At 48.9% G+C, this 11,972-nt stretch overlaps 1 protein-coding gene across 3 annotated transcripts in view; it reads left to right on the top strand.

The window, feature by feature from the left end:
• The first annotated feature begins 5,515 nt into the window (after window positions 1-5,515).
• Window positions 5,516-11,972, top strand: part of Usp36 (ubiquitin specific peptidase 36) — a 31,231-nt gene continuing 24,774 nt past the window's right edge. For 2 of the 3 annotated variants that reach the window (XM_059272221.1, XM_059272223.1), the window contains exons 1-4: window positions 5,516-5,625; window positions 7,674-7,827; window positions 9,735-9,996; window positions 10,645-10,866. In XM_059272221.1, the coding sequence (XP_059128204.1) occupies window positions 9,744-9,996; window positions 10,645-10,866 (475 nt within the window). In that variant the 5' untranslated portion in view covers window positions 5,516-5,625; window positions 7,674-7,827; window positions 9,735-9,743. Of the gene's footprint in view, window positions 5,626-7,016; window positions 7,095-7,673; window positions 7,828-9,734; window positions 9,997-10,644; window positions 10,867-11,972 lie in introns of those variants that run through there. The other variant, XM_059272222.1, reaches the window with a different exon arrangement.

Raw genomic sequence — 11,972 nt, 5'->3', positions numbered from 1 at the left:
ATGCCCCAACGTTGCAGAGGAACTTTGGGTGACTGTCCAGGCAGCTAGCTGTCTCTGTCATTCTAGATTTTTGGAAGTTGCTTACAATGCACTTCCTGTTTACTTAGGTAAATATTATATTCTTCTGGGGTCTTTGATGTAGTTGAAGACTAGTTATAATTGTAACTTTCCTTGGTTATAAATAATAAAAGATAAATTACATATAAAACCTTAGACTCACAAATATAGGATAGAGAGAATATTTTCTTTAATTTTGCCAAATACAAATAGACTAGATATTGTAACTGTAATTCCTGCTTGATAACTGTTCTATTATATGTAATTTTACTATGTTAAAGTTAAAACCTTCCTTTTTGATTAGACAGAAAAGGAGAAGTGCTGTGGGATATCTTTCTGTATGCTGTGAATGTGCTGCTCCCATTGGCTAATAAATAAAGCTGTTTTGGCCTATGGCAAGGCAGCTTAGAGGCAGGTGGGAAATCCAAGCAGAGATATGAAGAGATGAAAGGAGGGTAGAGAGAGATGCCAGCCGCTGCCCAAGGAGCAGCAAGATGCCAGCAGACTGGCAAATGCCATAGCCACGTGGCAAAACACAGATTAATACAAATAGGTTAATTTAAGATGAAAGAGCTAGCTAGCAAGAAGCCTGAGCCATAGGCCATACAGTTTGTAAATAATATTAAGCCTCTAAATGATTATTTTATAAGCAGCTGCAGGACCACAGGTCCGGGCGGGACCAAAGGAACTTACCATTACACTATGTAACTAAGTGTGACCCTGAACTTCTGATCCTTTTGGGATTACAAGTGTACACCACCACATCCCATTTATGAGGTGCTAGGAATCAAACCCAAGACTTCAGGCATGCTAGGCAAGCACTTAGCAACTGAACTATACCACAACAGGCTGGTGGTTTACTTGAGGGAGTGGAGCCCAAGACATAGGCCAGCAGTAGCTATAGGGTTATAGCTGTACGGTCTCAAGTAAAATAACCAGAACATCTCTGTTATCAGAGATAAAGAGACTGGTCATGTCCTCTTTGAAGAACACCAGAGATGCCAGCTGGGGAGCAGTGGCCAACCAGAAACTAGCAATGGCAGGGAATTGGCACCACCTTAATTGGAAGGACAGAGAATGGAGGTGGGTGGTGTCAGTGTCTCAGGAGATGACTCACCGGTAGAGGGGGCCACTGCCAGACCACAGGAGGGAGAGGGAGGACAAGAGAAGTCCCGCCTCACCCACTGAAGACAGCTGGAGAAGACTGGAGTCTGAGTGTTGCCCCACCAGTTGAAATGGGCAACAGGGTAGAAGAATGGCCTCTTCTGAGAAGGTGGAGAGGGTCCATTTCAGGACATGAGGAGTTTGAGGTGCCCAGGGGAGCATTCAAGGGTAGCAACCCAGCAGTTGGAAGTTACTGGACCAATTTCAGAGATGAGGTGGGGTGGGAAGGGCAGAACTACCTAAACAGCTTCCAACCGCAGGCCATCAAGTGTGGTGCTTTCCTACTGGGCCATCTCACCAGCCCTGGAGCTGGGATCTCGAATGCGCTGTCTTCTCATTTGTAAAATGGGAACAACAGTATGGTTTTGTTTGTTTGTTTGTTTGTTTGTTTTGTTTTTTTGAGACAGGGTTTCTCTGTAGCTTTGGAGCCTGTCCTGGACTAGCTCTATAGACCAGGCTGGCCTCAAACTCACAGAGATCCACCTGCCTCTGCCTCCTGAGTGCTGGGATTACAGGTGTGCGCCACCAACACCCGACTTTTTTTTTTTTTTTTTCCGAGACAGGGTTTCTCTTGTGTAGTTTTGGTGTCTGTCCTGGATCTCATTCTGTAGACCAGGCTGGCCTTGAACTCACAGAGATCCACCTGGCTCTGCCACTCAAGTGCTGGGATTAAAGGCGTGTGCCACCACCGCCCAGCCGACAATATATTTTTTATGGGTTGCTCTGAGTATTTAACTGTGGCCAGCTTGGTATTTGCTGCTTAATATAAGTTCAGCAGTTATAAGTGTTGGTGTTTGTGTGTATGGGGTGAATGTGGAAGCCAGAAAACAAACTCAGGTGTTATTCCTCCAAAATGCCACTTAAAAAAAAAAAAACACACACACACAAGGTCTCCCACTGGCCTGAACCTGCCAAGTAGTTAAGCCAGCTGGCCAGGCAGCCACAGGATCTACCTGTCTTTGCCATCAAACCCTGGGATTACTGTTAGGGGTAGACAGGCCATCTGTTTTAACTTATTTTAATCCTGAATCAGCAGTAAAGTAGCTCCCCTATGTACCCTTAGCTGTCTGCCCACACCATTCTTGAAGGACGGCAGGACAAGAGCACAGAGAATGGAGGAAGTCCCTATAGACTGTCTCATTACAAGTGCACACTGCACATGCAGGAGAAACTCAAATAGAATTGATGCTATAAACGATTTCCTAATGATTTGCCTAGGATACACTACATCACACAAAGTAGAATTTAGCTAAGGGATTGCTGCCTCTAAAATACCCAAAGGTAAGTAGTATGCTAATTAGGCCTGCTAAGAAATAAGCAAAATTTACTGGGTGGTGGTGGTGGTGGTGGTGCATGCCTTTGAGCCCAGCACTTAGGAGGCAGAGGCAGGTGGATCTCTGTGAGTTGAGTTTGAGGTCAGCCTGGTCTACAGAGATAGTTCCAGGACAGCCAGGGCTGCATAGACAAAGAAATCCTGTTTCAAACCCCACCCCACCCCACCCCCCCAAAAAAGAAAGAAAGAAGCAAAACTTGCAATGCTAGGATGTAAATGTTCACTAGGACTGACCAGCCATTAGGCTCATCCCCAAAGAACATGTCTATCAGGAAGTTTAATGGGCCTGTGCAGGGCCATAACTACCACTAAGTCCTGGTCTGCCATTAAGTCCCATATGCTCTTATCAGGAAAAGCATAATTCTGCCAGGTGGGCAAGATAACCCTGGGTAACAACTATTCAAAGGCAACACTGATGTACTTAAGACATAATTCTGACGATATCTTTGCTGCGTAGATCTCCCATCTGACCAAGTGGTCAGACTAGAGTTTCCCATCTCTATTTAATTTGTTCAAAATGTAATGGGGTCTGGACCTGAAAGAGATTTAAGGGTGACCATGCATGCAAAATGCACAGGCCTAACATATATGTAAGTTAGTAAAACCTTCTATTCGAGGCTGGCTTTCTCTTTGGGCATTAGCCATATCTGGTTACATATAAAGAGCTTTTCCTTTACTGATCTTTAAATGTTCAGAATAATTTCTCGTATCATTTCTACAACTCTACTGTGCCAGGCTTTGTTTTTTTTGTTTTTTTTTTTTTGTTTGTTTGTTTTTTGGTGGGTTCTGGGGATTGAATTCATCACCCACCAACTGAACTACTGACTCTGTCTCTAGGTCAATGGTTCTTAACCTATGGGTTGTGTTGGGGGTCAAATGACCCTTTCACAGGGGTTGCATATTAGATATTCTGCATCTCAGATATTTACATAATGATTTGTAACAGTAGCAAAATTACTGTTGTGAAGTAGCAACAAAAGTAATTTTATCCCTGGCGGTGGTGGGGCAGGCCTTTAATCCCAGCACTTGGGAGGCAGAGCCAGGCAGATTTTATGGTTGGTGCTCACCACAGTATGAGGAACTGTATTAAGGGGTTGCAGATAGAAGATTGAGAACTACTGGTCTAGGTGATCCCCTGCCTACTCCCCCTCCACACACACACAGATGAGAAATCAAGCCCCGGGTAAGAGAAATATCTAGAATAATAGGCTACTTAGGGCAAAGTCAGCATGAAAACCTAGATCTCGCCGGGCGGTGGTGGCGCACGCCTTTAATCCCAGCACTCGGGAGGCAGAGCCAGGCGGATCTCTGTGAGTTCGAGGCCAGCCTGGTCTACAAAGTGAGTTCCAGGAAAGGCGCAAAGCTACACAGAGAAACCCTGTCTCAAAAAACCAAAAAAAAAAAAAAAAAAAAGAAACCTAGATCTCATCCAGGTGTCAGCTCCCACACAGGAAGCATGGTGATACAGTGATCTGGTCAGGGCTTGTATCAGGCTGGGGAGAGTAGCAATTCATTGTATCCAGCCTAGAATAGTGGGTTTATAGAGGCAGCTCCAGCCAGGGGACGAAGAGTGGTCAGAGGACAAAGAAATCAGTCTAAATAAAGGGAGGATTCTGGGACTGGAGAGATGCTCAACAGTTAGTAGCCCATACTTCTCTCACAGAGTACCAGAGGTTGGTTCCCAGAAACTTAGAGTTGCCTGTAATTCCAGCACTAAAAGGGGATAGGACACTTCTGGCCTCCATAGGCACCTACACTCACATAGAAATCTATCTATCTATCTATCTATCTATCTATAACTTAAAATAATAAAAGCAGATCTTTAATAAATTAAGAAAAAGCCAGTGGAGCACACACACCTTTAAACCCAGCACTCGGGAGGCAGAGGCAGGCGGATCTCTGTGAGCTCGAGGCCAGCCTGGGCTACAGATAGAGATCTAGGACAGCGAGGGCTGCACAGAGAAACCTTGTCTCGAAAAGCAAAAACAAAAACAAATTAAGAGAACGTTTCTTTTTTCTTTACCGTTTATGTGTGTGTTCATCTGTGAGTATATGACATGTGTGTGTGCAGGTGCCCTTAGAGGTCAAAAAGTCCTGCGGAGTTGGTGTTACAGGAGGTTTTGAGCCAGTGTGTAGGCGCTGGGAAGTCCTGGGCAAGAACAAGCCCTCTTAACCTCTCTAGCTCTAAAGGGGGCATTTTTATAGCTAGACATAGGCATAGGCTAACAGGATTTCCTACGCGGTCCCGGGCATTTTCCATGATCCTCCAATCTCAGCCACTTAAGAGGGTGAAGTGACTTTTGCTTTATTTATCTACAGACAGAATATCCTGTGTCCCAAGGACGACTTTTAACGCCACTGCTCAGAATTGCAGTAACTGCATTCTTGTGCCACCACGCCTGGTTCAGGCAGTGAAGGATGGAACCCGGGGCCTCATCCCAAGCCCCGCTTGCTGGCCTTTTTCAAAAAGACACCAGCAGCCAAGAAATTAACAAATGGTGAAATCTTCAAAGACTCTGTCCCAGGATGGCCAGGCTTGCACTCTCTGTACCGGCGTCACTGCAGAGCCTTCAGCCCTGTGCGTAGCCGGTATCCAGCTTCCAACCATTCACGGTCCAGCCCAGGCCTGCGCAATCGCGGGGTCAGGCACGCAGGCGGAAGTGACACCACCTCACCTACTCCGCGGGAACCGCGCCAGGCCGTAGCCGAGTCTCCGGACTCTAGGGTGCTTCCGGAGCTTTTAGCGCTGCGCGCTTGCGTCATCGCGTAGACTGGCAGGGCTGCGGGACGGAGGGGTGACGTGTGAGTCGCGAATAGCAGAGGAGGGCGGGTCCAGGGCGAGGATTAGGAGTTAGCCCCGCCTCTTAAAGGAAACCGTACGTCTCCTCGCTGCCTCGGGGCGCACTCTGCAGTGTGGCTCCTTTAAAGGTCGTGGTGACACGTGTGTGAGGCTCCGGAGGCCCGGATGGTGCGCGTGCGGGCCCGGCCCGGAGCGGACGCTAGAGCTGCGCCGGCCTTCCGCGGGCCGCCGAGAGGCCTGTGAGGTTGAGGTCGAGCACGGCGGAGCGCAGGTGAATCCGCCAGGCTTGGGACCAGGGCGGGCGGGAGGTGTGCGCTTCCACCCGCGGGGCTTGGGGACTCCAGAGAAGGCTGACAGGTGCGTGGCCGGCGAGGGCGCCCGGGACCGCGAGGAGGACGGACTAGGGACGTGAGGACCTGGGCTTCCCGGGGAGGACAGGGGATGCAAGCGGCATAGGGAACACGGAGGAGGGATGGGGTGTGAGGAGCGTGGAGGAACAAGGGATGCCGGAGACCGGGGAAGAGACAGGTGATGCGAGGGACGCCTGCGAACCCTAGCGTGACCTGATAATTGCATCAGTCGCTCTGCATCCCGGGGTTCTTCCGGAACTTGGGGTCGCAGGGATCTGAGTGACCCCGAGGTTGCACCCTCGGAGCGGGTTGTTCCTTAGGAGGTTCGCGGCGCTGCAAACCTCCGGGCGGTCAGGCAGAACTGAAGTCCACCTTGTAGTCTAGGGCGGGGACAGATCCTTAACGCGGATCCACACCGAATTGTAAAAGTAGGGCAGCATTCTAACCAAAATGCCCATTGCTTCTGGTGTGTGAGTGTGTGTGTGTGTGTGTGTGTGTGTGTGTGTGTGTGTGCGCGCGCGCGTGCGTGTGCGCGTGCTTGCTTATGCGCGCCCTCGCGCGCCTGCCTGCGTCTGTGGCGTATCCCTTAGGGATGGAGATGGTAGAATAGCATCCTAAAACAGGGAGAGATGTACCCCGGCACCTTCACAGTCTGGCTTAGGAATGGATGCCAAAGAGACGTGTATTTCAGCTGTTCCTGGCTAGGAATGCTCTGCTATAGAGCCTTGGAGGCCCCAGCCTGTCCCTCTTCTCCCGCAGCTTGTAATTGACCCCGTGAGTCTCAAGTGAGGTTTTTTTGGGAAACAATTTAAGAGGGAGATGCTTTGCTTAAATGGTGTCTGTCTGGATGGAGGAGCCAGGCTTGAGGTCAGAGTTAGGTATATATATTGAGGGCACAGAGTACCCTAGACCTTAAGAGACCTGGGTAGGCAGCGCATCCCTCAGGGTCACACATGCTGCGTGTGCATATCAGAGGGCTTGCTGGGAATCACAAGAGCATTTTCCTTGGTTCCTACATCACGCAGCTGTATCTTTCAGGTAGAATTGTATAGACTTTACTGTCACAACTTCAAAAATTATCCTGACTGAATGAACCTGACTTAAGTGTAAGGTGCTTATGACTTTGGTTGTGCTTGGACCATGTTAGGTCAGGACAAAGTTCTCACCTCCCTGTGGGAAGGTGCAAGTGATTTTGGAAGTGATGTTGATGGAGCTCTCGGAAGACAGGCTGGCTTCCTTCTGCAGCTTGAGAACATTCTGTTGGGGGTGGGAGTATTGGTTAGATGGAGTGGAAGTTCTGAGGCATTCTGTAACAGAACCTAGGAATGGGCAGACAGTCAATAAGCCCGTCAGTGGTGTATTGTGCTGATGTGCTGTCCTTTGAATCTGTGTATGTTTGAATAGATGGAAAATGCCTGTACTTTATGTGATCAGGTGGACTGTAGGTGGGAACTGAAGAAAGGGTTTATAGTTAGTAAAATGTCATGGTTATTTTCTTAAAAAGAAAAAAATCAGCTAATGAAATAAAAAAAAGTTTGAGATTTTTATCAATTATTCTTATTGACTCATAGTCTTTGGACATGATATTCAGTCTGGGGTTGCCCCAGGAGTGTGGGAAGTGTGAGGATCGCGGTGTAGAGCAGGGGGGTAGTGTGTTCATGTCATAAATTTAGTGATCTGTTAGCACAGCTGTCCTCTGGACTCACTGTGAATTCAGCACAGAGTTTTGTTTTTGTTTTTGTTTTTTAAAGACAAAGTCTTGCTACGTAGCCCAGGCTGGCCTTGAATGCTTGCTCCTCCTGCCTCCGCTTCTTGAATGTTGGGATTATGGGCATGCATCTTTGGGCTTGGCTTCCTTTGACATTAGTGGTGCCGCTTTCCTGGTAGAAGGTCACAGTTCACACAAATCGGGTAAAGGGACAGCGGGAGAAGCCAGCTGTGGGTGACAGTCTCACTGCTCATCCTCCAGGTGCTGGTGCCTATTCTGGACTCTACACTTGGCAGTGTTGGTGACTGAGCAGGCTGAAGTCCAGGGGAGCACCTGCCGGGTCAGTTCTGTGCCTGCCTTGAGAATCTGATTCCCTGCTGCAGAGAAAAGCAGCACCCAGGCTCGGACACCCCAGGTGAGCCCCGGAGGTTTCCTTATCTCTTTCTTCCAGAGGCCAGAGGCTGGTAATGACTGTCCTGTGGGTGAAAGTCCTGGTGAGTCCCCACCACAGATGACTTTGTGATTCTTGTGTCAGAGGACTTGATGCTTGCTTTTGTTTTTAATTTTACTTGTTTTGGTGTACACGTGTGTAACTGCTTCATGGATAGTCAGAGTAGTGGGTGCCATCTGTCCGATGTGAACGAGCAGTTTCAGGGATGTATTTTTATAAATGTGACTCAAACAGCTAATGGTGGCCAGGTGGGTTGAGAGTTAGGAGGTAGGCAGGATGGGGGTACGGGTGTGGCAGTCAGGTGATGGAGGGGCTCATCTTCATTACAGTGTCTGTGCTGTTGTCCTGGCAGACTGGGCCTCTGTTAGGGACTCCTGTGCAGCAGGCTTCCCAGTTAGACTTGAGCACTGGGGCTGTGCGAAGATAAAGAACACACAGGTCTGCCACTCTTGGAGCCGGTGTCCCTGCTGCCCACTTAGCTTTTCTTCTCAAGCTGTTCACTCAGGGATAGAGAGCTTGTGTGTGTGTGTGTGTGTGTGTGTGTGTGTGTGTGTGTGTGTGTGTCTGAGACATGGTCATACTCAGTAGCCCAGGCTGGCCTGGAATTCGCAGTTGTCCTTCTGCCTCAACTTCCCAAGTGCTGGGAGTAAGCCATGCCCAGCTAAGGAAGAGTCTGTATGTCCACTGCCCACTAGAAACAGAATGGCCAGATGCAAGGTCAAAGTTCACGGCAGCTACATGAGAAAAATAAAAAGGTAAAATTTATTTTTATGATATGTTTTATTTGAACCAATTTATGTAAGATATTGTTTCAACACTTGCCAGGTGAGAGATGGAGATGCCTTGTGTTGTTTTCTTAAAGTAGGTCATGGAAACCTGATGGTGAATCTTCGTAGCTCTTGGCCTGAACCAGGCTTGTTTCACATACTCAGTATCGAATGTGGCTCCAGGCCTCTGTAGAAGAACATAGAGAGGCCTGTGCAGATGTGCCTGGCCATCTGACTTATATGCTGATTCGTTCGTGGGTGTGTGTGTGTGTGTGTGTGTGTGTGTGTGTGTGTGTATGGTTAGTTTTTGGTTTAAGAAAGTGTCTCTCTGGGGCTGGAGAGATGTCTCTGGTTAAGAGCACTGGCTGGTTTTCTAGAGAACCTGGGTTCAGTTCTCAGCACCCACATGGCAGTTCACAACTGTAACTCCAGTTCCAGGGGATCTATTGCACCAGGCATGCGTGTGCTGCACATATCTGTGCATGCAGGCAAGATACTCATACACATAAAATTTAATAAATCTTGAGAGAGAGAAATAGTCTCACTATGTAGCCCTGGCTGGCCTGAAACTCTGTATAAAGCAGGCTGATCTCCAATTGACTGAGATCCATATAGATTTGCCCCCCAAGTGCTAGGACTAAAGGTGTGTGGACTACTCCCAGACAAGAGTTTTTTGTTTTAATGTTTATTTTTAATTATAGATATGTGTGTTTATGTCCACGTGAGTGCAAGTGCCTGTGAATTCTAGAAGAGGGTATTGGATCCCCTGGATCTGGCTGTAGGTGGTTGTCAGCTGCCTGACATGAGTGCTGGGAACCGCCCTTGGCTCCTCTTTAAGAGCAGTGCGTACACTGAGCCGTCTCTGCAACCCCCGCCCCAGTTCATTTTTCACATTTGTTGCTGATAACCAGAGTATGAGAATCAGCCATCCACTGTCTTTTAAATAGTTTCAGGAAATAATGCTGATTGGCACATGCAGCGCTGCTTGCTCTGCCTTTGACTGCCCCTGTACTTTTGGGCTGCTGTGTATAGTGAGCAAGCAGAAGTCATGTGTTTGTTCTGGGAATAGCTGTTTATGGGTCTGGGGTCCTTCCCACCCCACAGGAATGCACCATGCCAATAGTCGATAAGCTGAAGGAGGCTCTGAAGCCTGGCCGCAAGGACTCAGCAGAGGATGGGGACCTGGGCAAGCTGCTGGCCGCCTCTGCCAAGAAGGTCCTTTTGCAGAGGATTGAATTTGAACCTGCCAGCAAGAGCTTCTCCTACCAGCTAGAGTCCTTGAAGAGCAAATACGTGCTGCTGAACTCCAGGGCCGAGGGAGCTAGTCGCCACAAGAGCGGAGATGAGCTACAGGCCAGGAAACCAGGTACTGGGGTAGTAGCCCTGAGTTGGCAGCTGGAGTAGTTTTGGGCTTCCAGGAGTCACTGGGCTATCGTAATAGATGTCATGATACAGGGTGAGTAGGAAGGATGTCTGTGTACTTGAACATCCCTTGAATGTGACCCTTTCTTTAATGAGGTCAGAAAGCAGGTCCTAGGGGCCAAGGAAACGGCTCAGCTAATGAAAGCATTAGCTTTGTGAGTCTGCAGCTCGAGCCAACACAAATGGCCAGATTTGGTGCTCCATTGTCCCTGTAACCCCAGCACACCTGCAGTGAGGTGGGAGGAGGAGACGAGAGGGTCACCAGGAAGCTCGTGGACAGCTAGCCTGGAGTGTGCACCCAGCAGAGAAAGCACAGCTGACACTGCCTCAGCCTGGTGGGAGGTGAAGAGCTGACTCCTAGAAGCTGTCCTCTGACCCCAACACACAGCCATCTTACTCTCAATTACACCCACACACAGTTAATTTGGGGGGAAAAAAGGTAGGGGTTGAAAATACAGAAGTAGGGTGGGTTCCTTAGTGCACAGTATGGCACAGAGCTAGGACCTGCTGCATCTTATCCACAGGGGCTTGACCTCTGGACTGAGCATGGAAGGGCCCCGGGATGACCTGGTCTCATCTTTTTCTCTTCTAGGCACCGAGCGTGTGTCTGGAAGTGGAGGTGATGGAGTCCCCGCCCCACAGAAAGTGCTCTTCCCTATGGAGAGACTGTCTCTAAGATGGGAGCGCGTTTTCCGTGTTGGTGCAGGGCTGCACAACCTGGGTAACACCTGCTTCCTGAACTCCACCATCCAGTGCTTGACCTACACACCACCTCTGGCCAACTACCTGCTCTCCAAAGAGCACGCGCGGAGCTGTGAGTGGGGCTTACGGTGGGCTTTGCTGTGAGCCAGCTGAGCAGGCAGCCCCTCACTTTAACACCAGCTAGACAAACCCCTGTGCTTGAGGGCCGTCCCTCTGTCTGTCTGACAGTTAAAGGGAAGCGAATAGAACATGGTGATTGACACAGCGAGGAGAATTTCACCTGCTCTAGGATGGGCCATGCATCAGTTTCACTCAGGCAGGGTCATGCTCTCTAGAGAGAATGGTTTCTGAACGATACCTCCACACAGTGTCTGTTCAGCTGTCTTATGTGCGTACTGAACCAATATGTTTTATATACACTGCAAAACATACCCCAAAGCAGAAATTAAAACTGAGTGAAGTAGCTGGAGCGGTGAGACTTCCCAGAGCTGCCTCATGTTGTTTCCTCAGTAGCCCTTCTAGTGAACAGAAAGATGACACTCACAAGCTTATGCTGGGGGTTCTTAAACCTGGAGAGCAAAACCCAGGACAACATGAGAAAGAAAGGTCGCCATCCTGCCTTACTAATGAACTGGTCTAAACTTGTCAGCTAAAACGAAAGCATCTGGGGCATCTGTAGAAATCCTCTGGAGAAACTTGAGTTCATCCTGAGAGTGCAGGCATTCTGTAGGGAAGCCTCCCACAGATGCTGTGGGCTCAGCATGCTGAGAGAGCCTCCCGCCTGTCAGTGCCCCAGTTCTGCTGCTAAACAGCTGTGTCTCTAGAATGTTCTATGACTTTCCTCTGCCTTCTGGCCCTGCTTTACAGAGTAATACTGACTTCCATACAGAATTTTAAGGATGAAATGAATTCTGTCAAAGGCTTGGTGTTACATCAGTTGGCATGGAGGATGTGCTATCAGTGTTCCTATCTAGGTGGTCAAGTGGTCACTCTATTAGTGAGTGAAAGGGGACCTGAACACATTGATGACGATGACAGCAAAACCTCTTAGAGCAGTAAAGAAGGCCTTTCCCTTCTGACAGGGCACAGAGAGCAGTGGAGCGCTAGTCTAGAGAGTGACCTTGTAAGTACATGCTGTGAGGTGCAGTGGAGCGTGGGTGGCCGCATTACCACCTCTGTAAGACTGCTAGAAAAGGAGAGTGCTCAGCTGGGCCGTGG

Source organism: Peromyscus eremicus, chromosome 8a, assembly GCF_949786415.1.
Source record: "Peromyscus eremicus chromosome 8a, PerEre_H2_v1, whole genome shotgun sequence".
Taxonomy (NCBI): domain Eukaryota; kingdom Metazoa; phylum Chordata; class Mammalia; order Rodentia; family Cricetidae; genus Peromyscus; species Peromyscus eremicus.
The sequence above is the reverse complement of the archived record's forward strand: the minus strand, read 5'-3'. Positions and strand labels throughout refer to the sequence as shown.